This window comes from Podarcis erhardii, assembly GCF_964252035.2.
Source record: "Podarcis erhardii genome assembly, chromosome: 2".
NCBI classification, from domain to species: domain Eukaryota; kingdom Metazoa; phylum Chordata; class Lepidosauria; order Squamata; family Lacertidae; genus Podarcis; species Podarcis erhardii.
In genome coordinates, this window is record NC_138498.1 from 44,489,447 (window position 1) to 44,513,822 (window position 24,376).

The window sequence follows — 24,376 nt, forward strand, 5'->3', positions numbered from 1 at the left end:
TACATAGGCAATATAAACAGGTCCCTGCTCCCAAGGGGCTCCCAGTTGAAATCAGACAGTGGGAAAATAACAGGAGAGGGAGAAACAAGGGGAGGGGACAGGAGGGGAGGGAAGAAAAGACAAGACAAGACCATGGGCCACTGTGGCCTTTTGGTACAACTGGGGAGGACCACCTGGGAGATTCAAATCGCAGACCATGAAGCTTTCTTTGGGTCAGTCATTATCATTCAGTCTAACTGCCTCGCAGGCCTGTGGTGAGGATAAAACGGCAACCTTGGGATGTCACTTTGAGTTTGTTGGAGGAATTGTAGGATATAAATGTAGACAGTAAGCAAATAAAAAAGACTGCACTTAGGAATGACGATTAAGATAAACCAAATCCACAGACAAATACAAAAACTACAACCAGGAAGGATTAATAAAGTGCCATTAGTGAGGATAAGGTGCCATTAATATCGTAAAGTCATAATATATCCAGATGGAGAGACTGGTTTGGCACTAATTGAAGAGGCGTTTGACATAAGTCATAAAACACAGTCCGTTTCTTCTGAATGTTCCCACACCACCCTTTCCTTCTCTGATGGGCTAATGAGCTGTCAGCTGAGCCAAGACTGCTAAGCCTCACAATTTCTCCTGCCATTTCACTTTCAAAGATCTAGCAAATTATTTTCGGTCGCTGCCATGCATAATTCTTGCTGATGCTGCAAAAGAATCAGTCTGCGGCATTTTAGCAACAGTGTCTTTTGGCCCTAGTTGAGTCATGAAAATGTGGAAGTAGGGGAACCTCCTCTTCTCTTGTATTTATTTATTGTCCTGACATCCCACACTTCTTCCAAGGAGCTCAGGGATGCCTGCATTGGTGTCAGAGCTGGCCCTCAAGCAGACACAGAGTGGGATCCAGGACTCCAAACCAGCAGATCCTGCCATTGCTCAGATACTGCTATTGCTCAGGGCAGACCTAGAAGCCCATGGTCCAGCCTTGGGGCACCTGTGGCCTTCCAGATGCCAAGATAACCAATGAGCAGTGATGGTTGGAGTTGCCGTCCACCTGGAAAGGCTGCAAAGAGATCCTGATTCTAGCCCCAACATTTCCTGATAATGGAGCCCTATGATGAGCCAGTCAAAGGAGCCTTACCTGGAACTAGCATCTAACTGAAGTCAGGAGCTCTTTTATGGGGTGGTCCTGGAGAACCCGAGCTCTGCTTCTCTGGCAGTGGTCCCTGGATCCCCTGTGGAAATAAAAAGCGTTTTTACTTTTCTTCTAGAGCAGCTGAGCATGCTGCAAAAGGCTGTGCTGGTGAGATCCTAGCCAGCCATCATCTTAATTTACCACCAGGCATCTCTGAGTATAAATTAGCATATGCAAATATGTATCATGGGCCCTGGGTCCTTTAAGTACCTAGCAACACTCCTGCCTGCCTGATTGCATTTTAAAAGCAATCAAGCTCATGGTAGTGGAAACACACTGGAAGATGTACAGGGGCTGTGCCTGAAAAGGCTCCCTCTCTTATGGACGACAGCCAGTGTGGTGTAGTGGTTAAGAGCGGTAGACTCGTAATCTGGTGAACTGGGTTTGATTCCCCGCTCCTCCACATGCAGCTGCTGGGTGACCTTGGGCCAGTCACACTTCTTTGAAGTCTCTCAGCCCCACTCACCTCACAGAGTGTTTGTTGTGGGAGAGGAAGGGAAAGGAGGTTGTGAGCCGCTTTGAGACTCCTTAGGGTAGTGATAAAGTGGGATATCAAATCCAAACTCTTCTTCTTCTGCTTTTCGAGCCAATGTTGACCCCTGCACCTCAGCGGTGCAGACAGGGTGGATGCACTTCAAAGTGGTGAGATCAGCAGGGATTAGTCATGTGCCTTGTTGCTTCCAACTTGCCCAAGCAGGAGAGTGTTCTAAGGGCAGCACTCAACTGGTTTCAGTTTCCTTCAGAGCAGAAAGAGCGCTGGAGGCTTATGGTGCTCTTGTAATATTTGGTTTGTACAAGTAGAACATAAGTGGAGGCAAGCAGCAGGTGCTCCTAACAGGCCGATCTGCTGCCTCAGATCCCCAGAGATGCTTCCAGTCTTCAGCTCACAACTCTCTTTCTACTACTGTGTACTCACTGTACTGTACCTTTATAGCACATTTCCCCCCTCAAATAATCCTGGGCACTGTAGAGTTACCATTCCCAGTAAGCTTCAGCAAACCGGAGTGCCCAAAGTCTGCGTCTCTTGCCTGCACCCACACCCCTGCCCCCCTTCTTCCCCCTCCTTTTAACTAGAGAAGGGTGGGATTTGTCACTTTCTCCAGATTCTGATGGCTGTCGCATTCCAAGCATTCCAGAGAGATTTGCATCAAGAAACCTCTCTTGATTAGCTCCCAGAAAGGAACAGGGGCTGGCCATCCTGGGACATTCAGAAACATTCACACACTGTTGTCTATCCCAGCCTCTACTTTGGTAAAGGTAAAGGACCCCTGGATGGTTAAGTCCAGTCAAAGGTGACTATGGGGTGCAGTGCTCATCTTGCTTCAAGCCAAGGGACGGGACACTGTGACAAGTGCCAGAGTGCACAGAAACACCGTTTACCTTCCCACTGGTAGTGGGGCTTGGGGGGGGTTACCTTTAGCAGGTAAGGCAAGGTTCCCTGACTCACTCTAGTGAACAATAGCTACATAAGGGGTAGGGAACCTGTGGTTTTCTGGGACAACTCCCATTGCCCCTGACCATTCACTCTAATGACTAGAGTGGATGGGAGTTGTAGTTTAGCAACATCTGAAGGGTTACATAAGTGATCTGAGGACAGACATATGAGTTTAGCAATAAATACATTTTCAGGAAGCTATTCCTCCCGCCACCTTGGTCGGATGTGGTTTATAGATAAAAGGAGGATTTTTGGAGACTATTTCTGAGGGAGAGGAGTGCAAGACTCAGGCGTGTTCCCTTGTGAACAGTAGCAGTCTGAGACCAAGACTGCTGCTGACCTTTCTCCAACCCTGGCTTTCTGGTGTGCTGTTGTTTCCAACAGTAATTCTTTGAACAATGATATCAAAGCAATTTTTATTTTGTTATCGCCAGAGCTTAGGGCTGCAACAAGAAATCGTGCCTGGCAGTGGTGCTGAGTGTGGAAGTCAGATCTAGATGGTTACTGGCAAATGTCCAGCATGGCCTTTAGGCTACAATCCTATAACCACTTTCCTAGGAGTGAGTAAGTTCCATTGAACACAATGGCACTTCCTTCTGCGTAGAGATGCATCCTGAGCCTAATCTCCTGTGTAGAAAACAGCAGTAAAAAGAGCCACTGCTGGTTTCTCAGAAGATAAAAAATAGCCCTTCGGCAACCCAGAGAGACAGCTAGTCATTCACTGGACTGCTTTAGTTGATTGAATCAGCTTTCCTTTCTCTGGACTATTTCAGTTGATTGATTGAATCAGCCAATCAAGCAGTCAATCAATCAATCAGTCAATCAATCAATCAATCACATGCTTTAAAAGGCCTCAAAAACAGGACAATCTTGATAAAATTTGTTTTGTTTTGATAAAATAGTTTTAAGATAAAGAGCATAAATACAGCAGGGGGACTTTTAGGGGTGGGTAAGCTGCCAGGGAAGGCTGAATGCTGTGTTTTTTCTACTGCCATGAAGTGCTGTGCTCACTGCTTTTGTTTTTGCAGCACTTTTATTTTTGCTTATCTGTTATGCTGTTGTTTGTTGTAATTTCTATTTTTGGTGTTAGCTCCTTGGATTTCTTCAAAGGAAAAAAAAAAGGATGCCAATTTCAAGCAAGCAAGCAAACAAACACTGTGCAAGAAGCAGACAAATCCAATGTGGACTGAGGTTACCAAAGGATTTGTGACTGTGGTTAGGCTAGGCCTGCTCAGAGCAAAATACGGGAGGTCAACTTCAAATGCACCCCACCACCCCCAGTAATGAAGGACCTTTCAGAGTGTGTATTAAGCCCTGCTAATCTCTTTGTATGTTCTATGGTCTCTGTCCCAGGGCAGCTGTTCAGCCACACACTTTCAGTAGCCTGATTGGACGGGGTGTGCCCGTCCTTTCACAAATGTGGGAAACCTCACACAGAAGGGGCAGCGGAAGAGGGTAGCCACTTAGATCAATCTGAGACATACAAATGAAGCTCTCTCACAACAGTCTGGACTATTGGTCCACCAAGCTGTCAAGAGCTCGAGTTAGGAGTAGTTCAGCAACAAAATATCTGGTATCTGTTAACTCTTTAGCCAAAGAAACCAAAACAGTGCAGGCCTAGTAATTACAGCAATTCTTCCCAGTAGGTCTTGCCCCAACGAGGCAATTGTGAGTATTGAACTCCTGTCAGAGACTGTGGCATACTGTTGTTAGTCAAAGTAGACAATACTGAACAAGATGCGTCATTGGTCTGACTACTTGCTATGCTCCTAATCCTGCTAATGTGGCTGGAGACACGCGACAATGGATGGCAGTGACCTGCAGGTTTTTTCCGGAACAGGGACAGTCTGTCTGAGCTGTTGGAAATTTGGAAGCTCAGCTGCAATATCCCATAAAAGTCCATAGTGTTTCTTAACTTGTCCTGGTGCCAGTTCCTGGTGTGTAGGCCTGAGAACTTGCCCCAGGCTTAGAAATTACTACCTACAACAACACTGTTTATCAGGCTGGAGTCTGCAGGCTAAGCAGACAGTATTTGAGCAAAGGCAAGTATGTTGGCAAGATCCATCTGTTGTGTAACTGAAACCAACCAGAAGGAGATGAATGCAGACTTCAAGAGGCCAGTGGAGGGTCAAACAAAGGACCAAAACAAATGAGGTGCTGGAGATCCTTGACTGAGTCTCCCAGCATTTCCCTTTTTCTTACCTCAAAGCAGTTACAGAGTGTACTGGAGGAGTTAATCCTTCCCCCATGCCATTTCCTTGATCTAAGTGCCCCCTTCCCAAAGCTGGTCTTAGCTCTGCAGCAGGGGAGCGAAAGAGAGGCACATGCAGGTGTCCCTGCTTTTCCTTCTGCAGAGCAAACAGCATTGTGGGAGGGCAATTTTGATTAGGGAAGCACAAGGGGCAGATTTAAGCTCCTCTCTCCCACCACCACTGCTCCAATCAAATTTGGACCCACCTCTTTTTAGGTAAAAAAATGAATAAATTAGGAGGCTCAGATCATGCATCTCCTGCATCTCATCACTTGCAGTCCCAAAGAGGCCTGTCACTGGAGCATGCATTCACCTGTAAAGGTAAAGAGTAAAGGGACCCCTGACCGTTAGGTCCAGTCGTGGCCGACTCTGGGGTTGTGGTGCTCATTTCGCTTTATTGGCCGAGGGAGCCGGCGTACAGCTTCCAGGTCATGTGGCCAGCATGACTAAGCCACTTCTGGCGAACGAGAGCAGCGCACGGAAACACCATTTACCTTCCTGCCGGAGCAGTACCTATTTATCTACTTGCACTTTGAGGTGCTTTTGAACTGCTAGGTTGGCAGAAGCAGGGACCGAGCAACGGGAGCTCACCCCGTTGCGGGGATTCAAACCACTTACCTTCTGATCGGCAAGTCCTAGGCTCTGTGCTCAGTTTGTAGTTAAGGATGCCCAGGTTGCCCCCTGGGAACCTTGCCTATATCCTTGGGCAAGGGTGAACGGTTGTCATTCCTTCTCCTGACTTTCAGCCACAGTTATGGCAATCACGACCAGAGAACTTGAGGCATGTGACTTTGGTACCACTTGTATTTATGACCTACCCCGCAATTGTCCTGCTTCCCACTTCAAGTGCTTTTGCCCGCCTAGGATATGTCATTGAACTCTGATAATGCCTCTTGCTTGCCTGGGTGGAGGACAAAGAAAGGCATAGGATTGTGAGTAGAAACTAGCCTGCTGTACAGAGGGAAATGCTACATTGGTGGCTCTGCCCCATTTTGCCCCAGCCCCACCCACCGCTGGCATGTGGTCCCTGGAAGGTTGCCCAGGCAGGAATGCAGCCCTTGGGCTTAACAGGGTTCCCCACCCCTTTGTGAAATGAATTTCTGGTGATGGACAGATAGATAGATCTCGGCAAGTGCTTGTCATTCAGAAAAAATGGTACTTCTGGCAAGAGCTCAGTATTGGGTCAACGTATGCCTGCCCAATGTGACCCATCCTTTTCCATCAGAATTGTTCTTGGCATATTGGCATGTTGCTTTGATGGCTGCTGTCGCTAATGGTGTGATATGTAATGGTTTCTGGACAATGCTTATAACCTCCAGCCTTTAGTCCACCCCACTCCAATACAGTGGTCCCTCGGGGTAAGAACTTAATTTGTTCTAGAGGTCCGTTCTTAACCTGAAACTGTTCTTAACCTGAAGCACCACTTTAGCTAATGGGGCCTCCTGCTGCTGCCATGCCACTGCTGCATGATTTCTGTTCTCATCCTGAAGCAAAGTTCTTAATCTGAGGTACTATTTCTGGGTTAGCAGAGTCGTGTGTAACCTGAAGTGTCTGTAACCTGAGGTACCACTGTATGTGGAATACAAGCGCCGAACAGAGATGCCCTTGCTTTGGGCTGCCCCATAAAGGAGGTAGCCAGGAAGGAGTGGACAAATATGGGAATGGGTGCCTGGACGCTGCAAAATTTGTGAAGTCTTAGCCCTAGCCAGGCGGGTGGGCATCTGGGCTCTGCTTCAGGCAACAAAGTGCTTAGGCACTTGCTGCAGCTACAACACACTCAGATTTTTCCTGGAGAAGGTTGGGGAACATTGATGCAATGTATCTTGTTAATCTCCTGGTTAAATAGATGCTAATTCCACGCTGCAATAAAGTGAGGCCCCAATCCTATGTACCCACTTACTAAAGAATAAACATCACCAAACACATGCACAGGGTTGCACTGCCAGGCTCCCCTCCTCCACCCACTTACTACTGAACTCAGGTTGCGATCCTATGCACATTTACCTACTCAAATCCCATGGAACTGAATGAGCCTTCCTTCTGAATAAACATGCATACAGGCTTGTTCTGCCAATGGGACTCCCTTATTACGAAATCTGCATAAGGTCTAACTGCATGTCCCAAATCAGTAAGAATGTAAAAAAAAAGCTTTATTCCAAGTCAGACTGGTCTATTTAATTTAGTACTGTCCACACTGACTGGCAGCAGCTCTCAAGGGTTTCAGTCAGTGGCATGGCCAGCATGGGCTCTGCTGCTGAGCCCCTCAAAATAAAGTAAGTTTCAAGTCCTCATAGAGCTAAATAAAGGGTGTAATAATTAGATAGGTACATAGAAATCTGGAAATGGGGGCTCCTTCACAACCAGTAACAAGGTCTGGGTAACCACTGTTATCTCCTTCAATGGTATTGTTCCACAACAGATCACTAGTTATTTATTTAACTACTACATCTCAGATTTTGATTAAAGTTGCTGTTCTGGTTTATCTCACATGTCGAAGTCACGGGTGGGAATAAATATTTCCTATGCCTTATAGTTTTTGAGTTATGTGGGGGGGATTAAAAATAGGGAAATGTTATATACATGCATGAATAAGGACACTTATGGGGCCCCTCTAGGATTAGGGGCCCCCTGAAGCTTAAACTTCATTCATAGTAGATATGCCCCTGCTTATACCAAATCAGGTCCATCCAGGGTGGTGGATTTATGCCAGACCAGTAGGAACTCTCAGACTTAGCAGGAAAAATTACCCAGTGCTAAACTTCTTCCTTGGGAAAATGATCAGCATCAAACAAGAGGCAAGGTACGGTAATTCCAAAGCCAAACAGAAGGAGCAAGGAAGCAGAAACAAAGCTGCCACATTTCTCAATGTTCTGGAGGTTTGGTGGCAGGCTGGCTTTCTTTCATTTACCTGCCAGTTGCTTCCGGGCTCTGGGATCCAGGCCTTCATACACAGCTGCACTGTTTAGACTCTTGCGAGGGGAAAATTGGCAACAACATAGGGCCCAGCTCCCCAGCCCACACACATATTGCTGTCAAGAAGAAATGGTCTATTCCAACCAGAGCTGCAAAACACCACAGACAACCTGAGTACGTCTGTTTAGAGGTAGATCAGGGTCGGTTGAATTTCCCCCCAGACAATGAAAGGCTTTGAGCCCATTCAGAGTCCTAACGATCAGCTTTCTTGAGAACATAATAACCGCCTTTTATAGGCTGCTTTCCTCCACTCACCAAAGGGCAGAATTTAGCACAGGGTTTGTCTACAAGCTTGCCACAAACATTTTACGTAAGGGCTGGAGAGGGGATTATTTTTCCTTGCCTCCCACTTGGACATTGGCTGAAGCGGAGGAGCCTGACCCCAGAGGCAGCTGCATTTTTCAGCAGCACCGAATGATCTCTGGGTAGCCCCTGCCACAGACTGTGTCCAGAATGACTCAATGGCTGGTGCCTTTGTATGCTAAGGGACAGCACCTTGCTCCAGGGGAGGGAAATGCTGCTGGCACTGAATGAGAAGGCTTTTTGTCCAAGCACAAAAAGACCTGCAGAGATATGAGACCAAGATCCATATCATCACAGGTGTGTAAAAGCATCTCCAGCCTGGGGCTAAAAACCAAGGGCCTGGTTTTAAATGGTGACAAGACTTTAAATGGTGTGATCACTGGGGCCTTTTTGACGTGCTCTGCATGGAAGCAGCACATGTCCCAGCTGGGAAACCGAAGGCTAGATTCGTACAATCATTTGTCCCACCAGAAAGAGAACTCTCAACATCCAAGGTCTTCCAACACAGTTGTGGGCCAGCACTAGTTTGGTTCTGCCCTGATTGTGGAGATTTGCAAAGAATGCACAATCTAGTTTTTTTGCAACAGCAATACCTACATGGATCTCTAGTGCAAGGCGACTCCTCCAAAGCTTCACCTCATGACAGGGGAAAAGGGATCACAGCAGAGAAAAAGGATTGTATGCATCTGCTGTGAAGCCACATTCATCACACAATCACATGGAAAGTCCTTCAACTACCACAGAGATGGTACAAAATTTGCATTTGTGTGTGTGTGTGTGTGTGTGTGAACCCTGGGCTGGGGGAGGGGCACGCTTTTTTTGGCCAAAAGGCAGAACAGAAATAAACTCCAACAATGACAACATATTTTCATCCCCTCCAAGTGATTTCAGTTTAGTTCATCACTTGGTGAGGGCAGCACTGGATGATGAGTTTTGTTCATGACTCAGGCACTGCAGATCAGACAATACTGGCAGCCACCACTGCATCAGCACAGCTGCAATATTCTTTAGTGGAAACGGTTAACTTGCTCGGTGCTCCTGGTCACACTTTCTTTTTTTGAGTTTTATTTATTTAATAATGTTCTTATGTTACATTGGTAAATATTTTATTACATCACAAGGCTTATTATAATATAATTTTCAGCATGTATACAAAGTTTATATACCTAAAGAAAAGCAACAAGGACAAAAAAAAACTATTCCAAAATCATATATGTACCAACACTTTGGATTTCCTGTCTATCCCGTTGTATATTACTTTTTTACAAATGAATGTACTCTTATTATTGTATAGTGGTACCTTGGGTTAAGTACTTAATTCGTTCTGGAGGTCTGTTCTTAACCTGAAACTGTTCTTAACCTGAAGCACCACTTTAGCTAATGGGGCCTCCTGCTGCTGCCGCACCGCCACCGCACGATTTCTGTTCTCATCCTGAAGCAAAGTTCTTAACCCGAGGTAATATTTCTGGGTTAGTGGAGTCTGTAACCTGAAGTGTATGTAACCTGAGGTACCACTGTATATTTCTTTACATTTTATCTAACACATTCCTATATCAATATGTACCCTTGGTCTTATTTCTCAACTCAGTCTTTCTCCAACGTCAATCGAATGCTAGCATTCCTGGTCACACTTTCAGGGGCCTGGTCATCCAATCAAGAGAGGCTGAGCGACACAGGTGCTCTTACACTCCTGTGTGTCTACTCCAGCACAGCAATCCCAGATGTGTTCAATCAGGGCAGCCGAAAACATTTTGGCACCTGAGGCAAACCACAAAATGGCATGCCTCCTCCCCCAAGGGAACAAGAAGTAAGTGGACATTGACAAGGATAGCTCAGCTGACTAGAGTGTGGTGCTGATAACACCAAGGTTACAGGTTTAATCCCCATAAGAAATAGCTGCATATTCCTGTATTGTAGGGGGTGGACTCAGGGCCCCTGCCAACTCTATGATGGGAATAAAGATCTACATCAGGAACATCAGGAACAGCACCTCCTGTTTGCTAAAAGGCCACTGTAGATGTGCTATTGTTGGGGAGTCTGCAGTTCTATCCTCCAAGGAGTGCACCACAGTGATTGATGCCACTGTGGCGGCGGCAGCAGCGGGCAATGCATTTTTTGGAGGCCAGGTCTGCTGCTTGTGGATCCTGCCGCCTGAGGCCATCGCCTGACCTTGCCTCATGGGTGGGCGAGCCCCGTGTTCACTCCAAAAGAAGTTCTGCTACGTTTAATGTGACTTAATCCCAGTCAGGTTGTGAGGGTGTGTGTGTGTGTGTGGTTAGGATTGTAGTCTTAGAGTGGTTTGAGATAAACAGAGAAGGGCAAAGCCGCCACCACAAGTGGTGACCAGGCTGATGCACTTTGGATCTTGCTGAGATGTCATCTCACTTCCTCCTTGACTGTGGAAGGACTCAAGAGGCCGTGAGTTAGCCAACCCTTTTGTCGCATTTTGTCACATCCACATGAATTGGCAGTCACCACTTGGGGTCAGCCGTATCCACCAGGTCCCAACACCGCCCGCCCCGCATCCTGAATCTGCTTCAGACGTCCAGCGATCCTTGAGGGAGGTTCCAAGGCAGCGTGAGAGGAGCTGGAAATGGCAACCCTCCAGTGGGTGGTTCCCGGCCTGGGCCCGTCTCGGGCTGCTCTTCCTCGCTTCGCGTGGGCCGTCGGGGCGGATTCCTCTCGCTCGGTGCTTGGCTGGGCGGCGGCGCCCTGCGCGAGGTTCCCTCCCTTCCCCAAGCCAGCTCAAGGGAATGGGCAGGGAGGCGGGAGCGCCGGGCGCCCGGGGAGGGACGGGCACGGCAGCACTGGAGGAGGGCGCCACTTGGACCGGCCGACACCGCCGCCGGCGCCGGAGAAGCCAGCGAGGGCCGCTGCCTCCTAGCGCAGGTGGCCACAAGGAAGCCGGCTCAGGTGCTTCCGGGCGGCCGGGGCAGCCAGCGAGAGCCTACAAACTCCAGGCAAGCGGCTGGGGAGAACCGTCGGTGAGTGTGCGCGTCTTTACGCAGGCTGGGACGTCGGCTTTAGCGAGAGGCGGGATCGACCCATAAAGGACCGAAGCGTGTCCCATTCACTTCCTCGAAAGTGTGGCCGCGGAGGGGGACTATAGATCCGGCCAGAGCCGGCGTGTTTACCTGGAAGGATCCCCACATGGCTCCTCGTGGAACTTCCTAGGCAGCGCACTTACGGCGGGCGGCCCACCCTGACTTTGCCGCGAGAGGTATTGCTCCCCCCCCCCCACCTTGGGGGCAAGAAAGCGAGTATGTAGCCTTAACGCGGCCCGGCCCGTTCCCAGAGTGTGGATGAGTTTTCCATTCCCGACGAGGCGATGCCTGAGTCTCGATCCCCGACAGCAGCGGGAGCCTGGCGCGCGCACCGACGGTGCCTGGAGATGCTGTGCATGGCTACCCTGTGAGCGCGCGTTTTGCCCTCGGGTCAACTGTGGGGGCAAGATTAGCAGGCTTTTGTCCGATGGAGTGGGAAAGTGCGGGGGGGGCGCTAGTGGGATCTACTCCTCGAAAATGAAGGAACGTTGGGAGAAGAGATCTCCTCAACTTGCTCAGTTTGTAGCTTCCGAGTTTAGGAAGCTCCCCCCTCCCCAAACTCCATTTGGTCCTGCTGGAATGGCACCCTGCGCATGCACAAGGGGGCCTTCCTTCCTTAATATTACATCACAGCCTCCAGGGATGAGCCCTGGCGCTGGAAAGGGGCTTGGTGAGCCTGGGTGGATGGTGGTAGCCATCGCTGAAAGCAAGGGATTGAGCAAGGGTGAGGGGGGTGGGTGGGCATTGAGACCAGCGCCTGTTGGTGGGCTTCCCATGGGCTGTGAGAACAGGACGCTGGACCAGATGGACTTTTAGTGTGATCCAGTTGTGTTGAACTAGATGACAATTCTATGCTTCTTTAATTGTATCCACTGTTTTGGCCCCATACTTTTAAAGCACACAGCTTCTTGGGAACTGTAGCTTGTAAGAGGTAAACAACAGTCTGCAGGATTATTCAGGGGAAGCCATGTGCTTTAAATATGCTATGGTGCATCTCTACCCAAATGTAACCATTGCAAATGGGCTGCCTGTGGTGGGGAACTTTTAGAACTACCACGGCTTAAAGTAACTGCTAGAGTTTTCCAATATCTTTAAATACAGGAGCGTGTGTGTCTCTCAAACTGCAGGGGTGAGGGGAGTAAGGGGAGAACTAGGTCCCACCAACACCAACTAAATTTTATGCTCCTTGGGTGAAAAATAGTCTTGAACTTTCTAGCGTTCTAAAGCAGGTACTCATTGCTTTGTCTCTACTTACATGCTGTTTTTTCCAAGGAATGGGTGGGGAGAACAGCAAGGAAAACTAGTTGATAGGAAAGATAAATAATTGCAGGGGGAAGTTGGCTAGCAGTTCCTGCTCCCTGATTCCTTTCAGTGTTACCTGCCTATTTCTGGGAGACTCTTCAGCTTATTTGACAGAGCTTGGGAGCTGCTTATTCACACACAGTTGTGTATTCAAAGGCTGCATACACATTTACACACCGTGCATTTAAAGCACCCCTCCCCCTACAAAAAAGAATCATGGGAAATCTAGCTTACACAGAACTACATTTCCTAGCACCCTTAGCAAACTATTATATAGTTCCTAGGATTCTCTGGGTGGGTGTGCTTTAAATGTATGGCATGTCTGCAGCTTGAGACAATGAAACCACAGCTTGATGTACCTCTTGTTTTGTTTCCACTTTGACGAAGATAATGCGTAGACACACAGCCGCTGGAATGACTGTAATTTAGAAAGTATTTAGTCTGGACTGGAAGTAGGGGGATAAGGACTTGTACAGTCAGTCTGGCACAGAACCTCCCTAATTATAACACATCTTGATTTACTCTCGCTCTCTAGGCACCTGCAGACCCCTCCCTCCCTCCCTCCCTCCCTCCCTCCCTCCCTTCCTTTTATCCACACAGGCAGGAGGCATTATCAGAGTTCAAGGACACATTCCAGCCAGGCAAAACCCCTCAAAGTGTGATTTATTTATTTCTTTAATAAATTTGTATACCTCCCTTCATCAAAAGATCTCAGGGTGGTTCACATAATAAAATTCAAGATAAAACATAGCAAAAAAATTTAAACCAAAACAACCCCCTTCCCACAGATACATTTGAAATAGGATATTAATCAGCCAAAGGCCTGGCTGAAGAGTATCGTTTTCTCCTGGTGCCTAAAAATATGTAATGAAGGCCCAGGTGATCCTCCCTGGGGAGAGTATTCCACAAACGGGGAGCCACTGCAGAAAAGGCCCGCTCCACCTTCTGGACCTCATGTGGATGAGGTGTACGAAGAAGGGCCTCAGATGATGAAAACAGAGTCCAGGATGGTTTAATATGGGGAGAGGCCGTTCCTGTGAAGAAGGGATAGTGAGAAGTGTGGTCTGGATAGAGTCCCAAGGGCCATATAGAGAGGGCTCAAGGGTTTGCATTTGGCCTGCAGGCATGAGGTTCCCCACCCCCGCTTTACGCCAAGGGGCTTTTTTTTTTTTTTTTTTAAAGGGTGAAATGAAATAAATAATGGGATGTATTTTAGTGGAGAGAGGATGAAAGGTGGCGTGTGAAAGGAGCAGGAGGAGGCAGAGGGATTAGCAGGTGTGGGAAATGATTTGGAAGGCAGAATTCCTGGGTGCTCCACTCTCTTTTTTTGGAAGGTATATGCCATCTGAGATTAGCATGGAAGGCAGGTAGTTTGGGAACCAAAGCATATTGTTGTTGTTGTTTTAAAAAAAAATTCTTTTCCTTAAACTGGGCGGAGATAGAAGCAGAAGAGCTGGTAGCTAGGACGCCCTGAAGCTATTTCTGTTCCAAGAGATCTTTCTATGGAAAATTACTACTCATAACATTAACTTTTATATAAGTTCCATTACTTTCAGAACATTTTACAAGTCCCATTAAAAGCTTGATTATTCAAATTGCTGGATTTGCCCTCTGTTCACCCCCTCCTGCTTCTTTTTCCCTTGGCTGCTTCCTCTGAATGGTAACCTTCAGAGATAATTACCTGGCTGGTTTGGTGCTCATAGAAACCAGAACCTTATGCAGACTGTGTCTGTTTCAGCTGTTCAGACATGTTCTTATGGAAGAAGCTAAGAAAGGGCATGAGCCAGCTCTCAGCAAAAGGAGACAAATTGACGTTGGGGAACAGCACCAATGATCTACCATGGAGGGATATTGGTTCTGGCCAAAGATTCATCTTCCCCAGCATCACATTGGCCAACCAGATGCCCATGGGAATCCTGCAAGAGAACTTCCCTGCCTGTGTTTCCCACAAACAAGTATGCAGAGGCATGTTGCCTTTGACAGGGGAGGCAGAACGTCCACAAATTTGTCTATCCAAATTGGTGGCCAACCCTCAATCTTGTGGGAGCAAATTCCACAGTTTAGCTACACACTGCACGAAGAAGGGCTTTCCTTTGTTCTGAATCTTCTGACATTCAGCTTCATTGAATGTCTCTGGGTTCTAGTATATGCGAGAGGGAGGAATAACTTATGTTTTCTCAACTCCATATCTAATTCTATCTAGCACGTCCCCTGCTTACTTGACTTTTTTTGAAACTAAAAAGCCTCAAATGTTGTAAGCTTTTCTCATGTGGAAGTTGCTCCAAGCCACTTGGTCATCCTGGTTGCCCTTTCCTTGGGGTGATTTTGGGGTCTCCCCTGCTGCAGTCAATAACAACACCCCTCTTGTTAATCATTGCACTTGCCCGTGAGGAGCGTCTTAGTAAATTGCACCCAATGATCTTTTGTAACAGGTTAGTAGCGGTGAGAAAACAAGTTCTACAACTCTTGGAAGGCTGGGAAGGATAATGGAAACCAACACCTTTTTTCGCTTTCAATAGTCTCTTTGTGGAAGTGCCCTTCCACCATCAAAATTGACTTTGATCTGGGGGACTTTTCTGCCAGTTGCTGCCAGGCCTGTCTCTGTTAAACCATTTGGCTGACTCTGTAGAGTCAAAGCGAGTCTACCACATTTATTTATTCATTTCCATTTATTGTTTCCTATAAAATCTCTTGATAAGTGATTTCACAGTGGGGGAAAAATCAATAAGAAAAACAAGAAAAATGATTTCAAATCTAATACAAAAGATCTCCACTTAAAAGGCTTGTTAATAAAAGGAAGGTCTGCAATGGAAGCTGCAAATACCATAGAGACAGCGCCTGCCTGATGCGTAAATGGGACGGAATTCCAAAGAGTAGGTACCTCCATACTAAAAGCCAGACTCCTCTATCATATGGAACAGCCCATCCCTTTCAGAGTGCAATGACCAGCTGGGTATACAAGAGGTGAGAATATCATTTAGGTATCCTAGTCTCAATCTGTATACCCAAATCAACAGTTTGAATTGAGCTTGGTAACTAATCAGCAGCCAGTGCAATTCTTTCTGCAGTAGCATAACATGATGGTGATAGTCTTAGTCCCAGTGAACAGTCAAGCCCTACAGAGACGGTATTGCAGCAATCCAGTCGGGGGGAGGGTTACCAGTACATGGATGACAGTGGTCAATCTATCCTGGTCCAATTTGACATCTCTTAAACCACATAGCTTTGGGAGTCTGGTTTAGATTAAGGAAATGTTGGTATGGGGTGAGTCTAGAGAGAAGCATATTTTTCACTCTTTTTCTAAAGTGTTATTTACTTTGGAACTATAACGTCATCAGTCAAGTTGGATGAATCCTGCTTGATGAAGATGAGATGTAGATGGTGATAAATCAAACACCTGAGGCATATGTATCAATGTACAGTAGTGCAATGTTTCAGAACTGGAGATGGAGGTGGAAACATCAGTTGGCTGCTTTTAACTCTGTATTTGTTTTCATCATTGATGTAATTCTGTTGTTTATCCTTTGTTGTACATCACTCTGGGCTCTGTTGGAGGAAGGGTGATTCACAACACAATTAATTATTATTGTAATTAACAATTATTATTGTTATGAAAAAAATATATAGAAAATTTCTGTACCATACTAAGCACAGTATGTTTTCCCTACATGGTTCCCCCGCCCCTAGTTAACCAACACCTAAACTTCATGCTGACCTTTCATATATACGCATTTCACTGTTTGCACATTTGTTGGGAACCTGCAATTGTACTGAGAAGCCACAGCCATCTACACACAGTTAATGTGTGATGAAACTGATGAAGCCGTTCAGGGACCACCAGACTCCATGGATACTCAGTCTGCTGCCATGCTGCCCTCTGCTGTTCTGAATTTTGCCCATGCAGTTTCTGTTTATGTTCCTCTTCGATAGAATGACTAGCACAGAGCAATCAAGGACCATCAGAGGCAGATCCTACATGCTTACCAAGAGAAGTCAAGTCAATGTTGGGGGTCATTAGATAAACAGAAAGGGAGATGAAAACAGATCGCACCCTCTGATCATACTGCTGAGGAGTATCTTCCTTCTGGATTTTGGTAGGGCTGAGGCAGCACTAGACTTTAGAGGCAGGATTAGCATTCCCACGTCCTTGGTTCTCCTTGGCACATTCCATGCTGCTCCTCCAACATCTCTGGCCAGGCCAGTGTAGCGAGAGCACTACTATAGCAACCAGAATCTCAGAGACTGCTCTGTTCTATGGTGCCAGAGTCTAGGTGCTGGGCAGGAATGTAGCTGTGAAGGTTGCTCTTTTAGGGTTTCTGCAGAAGGTGTCATCCAGAGGACAGATACACATGTAACTCCTGACTCAGACTCTGCCATCCCATCCTAAACCAAAAGAGAGGAGACAAAGGAACTTTGCATAAGCTATAGCAAGGAGATTGCCATATCTACACCAGTCCATTCAAAGATTAGATTTTCTCCTGGTGGTGTTGGAAGCCAGATCCATCTTCACCATGAGTACTCTATTTGGGTGAGTGAGTAGGTCTTGCCCTCCTCGATGAAGAAGGCATGGCTGCGCATTTAGATCTCTGAGAATCTTGCACAGAAGGCAGTATAATTGGTAGCATAGTGGGATCATCTGAATAGACAACACTGATCCCTTTATTCCAGTGTGACACTATTGGGCATTATCTTCTCAGTGGCATCATATACCAGGCAGATGCATGTGGCCCTGAGTCTGGTCCTTCCATCCGCAAGACCAGGGTCCAAACTATGAATATACCTCTCTTGTTCAACTCTTAATACCAGACCCTACAAAAAAAATACCTGTCCTAAAAATAAAAAATTGCTTCCCCATAGGCTTGTACTTCAAACTACCACAATAAAATCTATAAACATCATCACTTTGGGGGACTGTTAGGTTGCCAGCGTTGCTATCTGTATTTTTCTATTTTCCCTGTGTATTTAAATATGTTAGCAAACACAAGTGAGGAATGGCAGTTTCTTGAATCCTTGGGTGAGTCCCCTCTGCAGCAATGTTTCTGACCAGGTAGCCCTGCCTTGCCCTGCTTTGGTCCTGGGTGTGTCAGCCATATAGAAACAATGGGTTTCTGCCTAATTTGGCTATGTTTTCTGTCCGGTGTAAACACTGGCTATTAAAGTGTTTTAGGGCAGGCACCAATCTAGAAGGCAGCTCCCTCTTCATGTACATGGTATTGTCCCAGTGGTGTATGTATGTCGGACAAAGGACACCTAGGTTGTGCAAGAACAGGGAGAGATTATAGGCCCTGCAGCCAGCCCATGAGCATTGCTAAAAGTGAGAAGTGACTGTCCTAATCTTTCACTGTCTAAACTGTTCTAATCCTTCACTGTCTTTTGGCAGGCAGTATGATCCCGGTGGCCGAATTCAAGCAGTTCACAGACCAGCAGCCTGCTTTCAAGGTTCTCAAGCCATGGTGGGATGTGTTGGCCGAGTACATCACTATAGCCATGCTGATGATAGGAGTTTTTGGCTGCACTTTGCAGGTGAGTGAGTATGGGGGGAGCCCACGCATTGCCTAGATGCAGCCATGGTGCCATAGAATCAGAGAATTGTAGAGTTGGAAAGGACCCTTCCTTGCAATGCAGGCGTCTCAGCTAGAGCATCCATGAAAGATGGCCATCCAACCTCTGCTTAAAAACCTCCAAGGAAGGAGAATTGGAATCTTGGAGTGATGTTCCACTGCCCGTGGGAGAAGAGGCTCTAAATGTTTGGGGGCAGTCTGGGCAAGGGTGGAAACGAAACTAGCACAGAAATGGTCGACTTCTGGTCTACAGCCTGGGGGGCTGGATTCTCTGCAGCCAACCACTTGTAAGGGGTGGTGGCCTAGCACTGTGCAACCTCAGTAATGTAGGCAGGGAGGCTCTGTTCTCCAAATGTGGCAGAGATGAGGGATTGAGTACTGAGTATACTGGATTCTTGCAGCCCTAGTACAGAAAAGAAGGTATGGGAGCCACAACTTTTAAGATTCTATCCCGTGTTACAGAAAGGGCATGAAGTATTAGGTGATAGCAGGGCTGGGAAGGACCTCTGTGCCATGACTTCACCTTCTCTTGCCAATGCTTTATCATAACACTCCTCAGATCCAAAGAAGCCTACAGAGCATTGGATCCTTGAGAAGGAAAGATAAGACATGTCTCATACAACCCCCTCATTCCGTAATCAGTATTGAAAACGCAGCCCTATAGTTGACACAGCATAGAAAATGCATGCAGATGAGTTATTAGCAGATTTATACAGGTGCAGATTTTCCCCTTGGTCCCTTTAGTATTAAGACTAGATTATCAGTTCATTTAAATTAGGTCCATTTTGACTACACATGAAGCAGTATTAGATATTAGACTTTATCATTTCAGATTACAGTTGGGGGAGGATGCCTTTCTAAATAACATGTAGAACAAAAACTCCTTAAAAGTGAAACCAGCACATCAGAAAGAGCTGTTCTAGACCAGCCCACTCCTTGCTATGCTAGTTTTCTACCTGCAGGGACATATATATATATATATATATATATGCAGGTTTTGGTGTCCTCGGGTGTCTTCCCGTGTAAAAGTTGGGGTGTCTAGGCGACGTTTCAACGAGGTCTCACTCGTCATCTTCAGGCTGGTGCTTTCGGCTTCTTGTTACTGGAACAGAGCAGGATCTCAGTGTTTGAGTTCCTATAAATACTGTAGAGGGGGTGTGGGAACTCAAACACTGTGGGAACTCAAACACTGAGATCCTGCTCTGTTCCAGTAACAAGAAGCCGAAAGCACCAGCCTGAAGATGACGAGTGAGACCTCGTCGAAACGTCGCCTAGACACCCCAACTTTTACACGGGAAGACACCCGAGGACACCAAAACCTGCATTCCTGTACCCGTGAAAATCTACGAAAGCATATATATATATATATATATATATATATATATATATATATATATGAATGAATATATATATATATGAATGAATATATATATATGAATGAATATATATATGAATGAATATATATATATTCATGAATGAACATACATATATATATATATATATATATATATATATATATATATATATGAATGAAGAGGTACAGTCCATTCAGCCACTTCAAGGCTTTCCTTGTTCATCCCCACCTGATATAAACTGTTGCGTTCTACCACCAGCCTCTGTTTTATATCATGTTCCTCTCTTCTCTTTCCTAACCTGATGTGCCAGGTGACACAGGATAAGATTATCTGCCTTCCCAACCATGTGCCTGATGGCACAACTTTCACTGGTGCATCTTGTGAAGATTTCACGAAAAAGAGAGCCAATGTCTCAGAGCCAATAGGACCCTCTGCCAACCAGCGAATGAATGGATTGAAGAACAACCTAGACCTCCAACAGTACAGCTACATCAATCAGATGTGCTATGAGACGGCCCTCCATTGGTACGCCAAATACTTCCCATACCTCGTGGTTATCCACACCCTCATCTTCATGGCGTGCACCTCGTTCTGGTTCAAGTTTCCTGGGACCAGCTCCAAGATTGAGCATTTTATCTCCATCCTGAGCAAGTGCTTTGACTCGCCCTGGACTACTCGAGCCATCTCTGAAGTCTCTGGGGATAACCAGGAAAACGCATTATTAGAGAAGGGGTACCGGAGGAGGAAAAGCAGTGCTCCCAGCGAGACAGCTGAACTCAACCCCCCCGGGGGATCGGTGTCAGAAAAGAAGGTTTCAGAGTCCTCCCCGGTTAGCCTATTGGACAAAAAGGAAGGGGAGCAGGCCAAGGCTCTCTTTGAAAAGGTGAAGAAGTTCCGGCTCCACGTTGAAAAAGGAGACATCCTTTACACCATGTATATCCGCCAAACTGTTCTCAAAGTCTTCAAGTTTCTTGTCATCATTGCCTACAATGCAGCCTTGGTTTCCAATATCAGCTTCATTGTGCCATGCACTGTCAGAATGGAGGACATGACGGGCTATGACCATTTCTGCTGCAACCACACCAAAGCCCACCTCTTCTCCAAACTGGCCATCTGCTACATCTGCTTCCTTGGCATATACGGCATGACGTGTCTCTACACGCTCTACTGGCTGTTTCACCGGCCGCTGAAAGAGTACTCCTTTCAATTTGCACGCAACGAGACAGGCATCAGCGACATTCCTGATGTCAAGAACGACTTTGCTTTCATGCTCCACCTCATTGACCAGTATGATTCCCTCTACTCCAAGCGCTTTGCTGTCTTCCTTTCCGAGGTCAGCGAGTTCAGACTCAAGCAGATCAACCTCAGTCATGAGTGGACGGTGGACAAACTGCGGCAGAAGCTGCAAACCAATGCCCAAGGCCGGCTGGAGCTCCATCTCTTCATGCTACCAGGGTTGCCTGACACCACATTTGAGCTGAATGAGCTGCAGTCCCTGAAGCTGGAGCTCCTCAAAGATGTGACATTCCCACCCTCAGTGACTCAGCTGGCCCAGCTCCAGGAGCTCACACTGATCAACACTCCCGTCAAGCTCTCTTTCACTTCTCTTATGTTCTTCCGCGAACAGCTGAAGGTAATGACTGTGAAGTTTGATGACATTAAGGATATACCACTATGGACCTACAACTTGAGAGGCTTGGAAGAGTTGCACATCTCGGGACTTTTCAGTCCAGAGATGGGCCGGGCAGGAACTCTGGAGAACCTGCGTGAGCTGAGGAATCTGAAGACCTTGACTCTGCACAGCAACATCTCAAAACTGCCACCCAGCGTGTCTGACGTTGCCGCCCATCTGCAGAAGCTCAGGATCTACAATGATGGGACTAAGCTAGTGACCCTCAACAACCTCAAGAAGCTCTTCTCTGTGCAAGAAGTGGAGCTGATAAACTGCAACCTGGAACGCATCCCCCATGCTGTTTTCAGCCTGGTGAACATGCAGCAGTTGGACCTCAAGGATAACCAGTTACAGTCCATTGCGGAGATCATCAGCTTCCAGCATTGCCGCAAACTGGTGTGCCTCAAACTTTGGCACAACCACATTTCTAGCATTCCTGAACACTTCCGCAAGCTCAAGACCCTAGAGCAGCTTGACCTCAGCCATAACCGCATTGAGGTCCTCCCTTCCCAACTATTCCAGTGTTCTAGGCTGCACACTTTGGACCTTTCCTATAACAATATCCAGGTCATCCCCCCCGGGATGGGAGTCCTGCAGAGCCTTCAGCATTTTGCCATTTCTCACAACTCCTTAGAGGCACTGCCAAACGAAATCTTCTTCTGCAAGCAGCTCAGGGTTCTCAAAGTAGGACACAACAAACTGCATCGCCTCTCTGACCGTGTTAGTTGGCTGCCTTCGCTCTCCACACTAGACTTGAGAGGAAACCCCCTTCAGGCCCTTCCCTTGGAGATTGGCCAGTGCCCAGTGCTCAAACGGAGTGGCCTGCTGGTGGAGAGCAGTCTTTATGAGGCATTGCCTTTGGAAATTAGGGAGAAAATGGAGGATCAGTGATGAGGAGAATGATAAAGGGGACAGGGGTGTCCTCTCATGTGTTGGCCCCATTGAGTTCAAGCATGGACTGAATGGGGGAGCTGGCTGAAGTTCTGTCTTCGGCTGGAACCAAGGAGGGAATGGGAACTTTTCACCCTAATAAGGGAGCAAAGGAATTGAAAAGACACAACAAAGAGCAAAAGTAGAAAGTGACTTTTAAAAAAATAAACAACCCTGTTTTCTGAATGGATAAGACCACAGGAATTATCCATTGGGGCGGGGGCGGAAGCACAGCTACACCTGACCAAATCATCATTATAGCTATTTTTGTACATGTGTTGTGTACTGTTGTATCTTTGTGAAATGCCCTGGGGCTTTGCGGGATTGTTTTGCTCAAAACTCCTATCTCTGTTCCCTTCTCCTCATCAATGTGTTCAGCTCGCAGGCCTGTAGCTTACAAAGCCCATCTTTTGAGCTTATTAGAAAACTTTCTTTTCTGCAGTTTCAAATGCCTATATATCATGGGGTGGGGAATTAGGGACAGGCAACTCTTCAACAGGGAAATAGCCTAATTCCCTTTACTTCTTTGTTCAAAAAACGGCTCTGTTCCTTACCACTGGATGGCCAGAGCACAATGCCTTCACATACCACTGACTGTAAGGAATCTTCTTATGTTTGTGTGTGTCTGTGTACATATGCATGGATACCTTAATCTCTTCTGATTTCTGTTTTTGTCAGTCAGGGTGACATTGGTTTATCAGTTCTGCTTGAGTGCTAGAGCTGAACTTTCTGGCTGTTCAGATCTCTTCCCACTTCAGGCTAGGAGAGCCCAGCACCTCAGATCCTCTTCAGAACTCACTTCCTCTGTCATTACCTTCTCATGTAATTTCAGTGAGCACCACACATGGAAGAGAGGAGGAATACTGCACTGTGAAAACCCATCCTCACTACCACTCATGAAAAGCATTTCCCCCTGGAGCCTTTAATCAGTTCTCCACATATTCCAATCCCTGCATAGGTTCAATTAGAGAAGTCGCTTTCTCACTTCTCCTATAAGCACAGACATTTTTTCTACCCATTTTCTGTAATCAAGGCAGGTAAGTGCCTTTTGCTTAGCACATGAAGGAGATGTGGGACTCCCCCCCCCCCGCAGCCTTTGGTTCACGTTGGCTGAGCTGATTTCCCAGGTGGCTTGGGCTTGCTTCTGTTTCGTCCCTTTGGGTCTCAGCTCTCTTATAGTCTCTTGAGACACAAGCAGACTCTTTTGGGCCTGCTATAGCCTGGCCTTCTCTTCCTGCTTTACCTGATTGCAGAGCATTTTGGGGCGTGTAAAAGCCATTGGAAAAGGGACCCTGCTTCCTCAATGGCAAAGCAACCCAAAGCTGGTCTCAGAATCCTACCTGTTGGCAGCAGACTGCTTCATATCCAGTTAAAGTATGTTTAGAAAAAGTTTATTAAAAATAAGAGAGAGCTGAAATGCATGGCAATAAGAAACAATAGTGCACACTTTTAGCAGATGCTGTGCTAGCGCTCCCTCTCTCTCTCTCTGTGTAATGTTCCTAACCCCCCACTTGTCTTTGCTCATAGAGTTGCTTTGTCCTTAGAAACCTCACAATCTGGTCCGAAATAGTTTAGTTCATATGTCTTCTGCCAGATTGAATATATAGAGGTGGTTGGATAATGATTTTACCTTCCATTTGTTGAGAACTAGTTGCTTGAGGGAACTTGCACAATAAGGGAGAGGTTGCAGTAGTCCCTGGTAATTATTGTTTTGGTTAATGAAGTCCTAAATTCAGAGCCTGCTGAACAATGAGGGCTGAAGTCCTGTGCACATATAACGGGTATAAATCCCACTTGCACTTGAGTCAACATTCATAAGACCAAATAGAAAGGTGGCAAGGAGACAGCCATATCTATTTGCACTCTTACCAGCAGTCCTTGGGACTCAGCTGCTGAGCCTTGGTTTTGACAGGAGCAAGCTGTGCCCTACACTGGGGCAACCAGGCAACCAGCCAGCCAATGCTTCATACCTGGGAATGGCACAATAGGCCTCATTTCTCATGCCATGGTGGTTGGAGAAGGAGGAGGAGATGGGTGGGAAGGAGAACCTGCTATGTGACTCACTGGGAGAAACCAACCAACATAGCTGCATTTTGGGAGTGCTTCTGAGGCCAGAAAATTGGAAGAGGCTGTTCTGCAGCAAGGTTGTAAAACGGGCCTATTGTGCAGGAACATGCTTTAGTGGCATGAATAACACTGATGGTGTTAACTCTGTGGTGGGAGGCCTGGTATTTACATGAGCATGCACCAAAGTAATTATTTGGCAGTTCACATTTTTGTTTTCCTGGCAAAACGCATTTACAGTGGTACCTCAGGTTAAGAACTTAATTCGTTTCAGAGGTCTGTTCTTAACCTGAAACT

General features: G+C 46.7%; 1 protein-coding gene and 2 long non-coding RNA genes across 6 annotated transcripts in view; 1 reads left to right on the forward strand and 2 right to left on the reverse strand.

Moving 5' to 3' along the window:
* LOC309334791 overlaps window positions 1-24,376 on the reverse strand; it is a 78,380-nt gene that overhangs the window by 51,747 nt on the left and 2,257 nt on the right. The window lies entirely within an intron of this gene.
* LRRC8E (leucine rich repeat containing 8 VRAC subunit E) lies at window positions 10,969-22,289 on the forward strand. Of its 4 annotated transcripts, none has more exons than XM_081849379.1 (3): window positions 10,969-11,135; window positions 17,882-18,020; window positions 19,724-22,289. In XM_081849379.1, exons 2-3 carry the CDS (start codon window positions 17,883-17,885, stop codon window positions 21,974-21,976), a joined length of 2,391 nt encoding a protein of 796 aa, XP_081705505.1. In that variant the 5' UTR covers window positions 10,969-11,135; window position 17,882; the 3' UTR covers window positions 21,977-22,289. The 4 variants fall into 4 exon arrangements, with proteins under 4 accessions (XP_081705505.1, XP_081705503.1, XP_081705504.1 ...); XM_081849377.1 differs by having other exon boundaries at window positions 11,000-11,135; window positions 17,878-18,020; XM_081849378.1 differs by lacking the exon at window positions 10,969-11,135 and adding an exon at window positions 11,225-11,371 and having other exon boundaries at window positions 17,878-18,020.
* On the reverse strand, window positions 15,907-16,709 carry LOC309334790. The gene is made up of 2 exons (XR_014153274.1): window positions 16,213-16,709; window positions 15,907-16,043 (listed from the first exon to the last, which is right to left on the reverse strand). It is a non-coding gene; the product is annotated as an uncharacterized lncRNA (long non-coding RNA).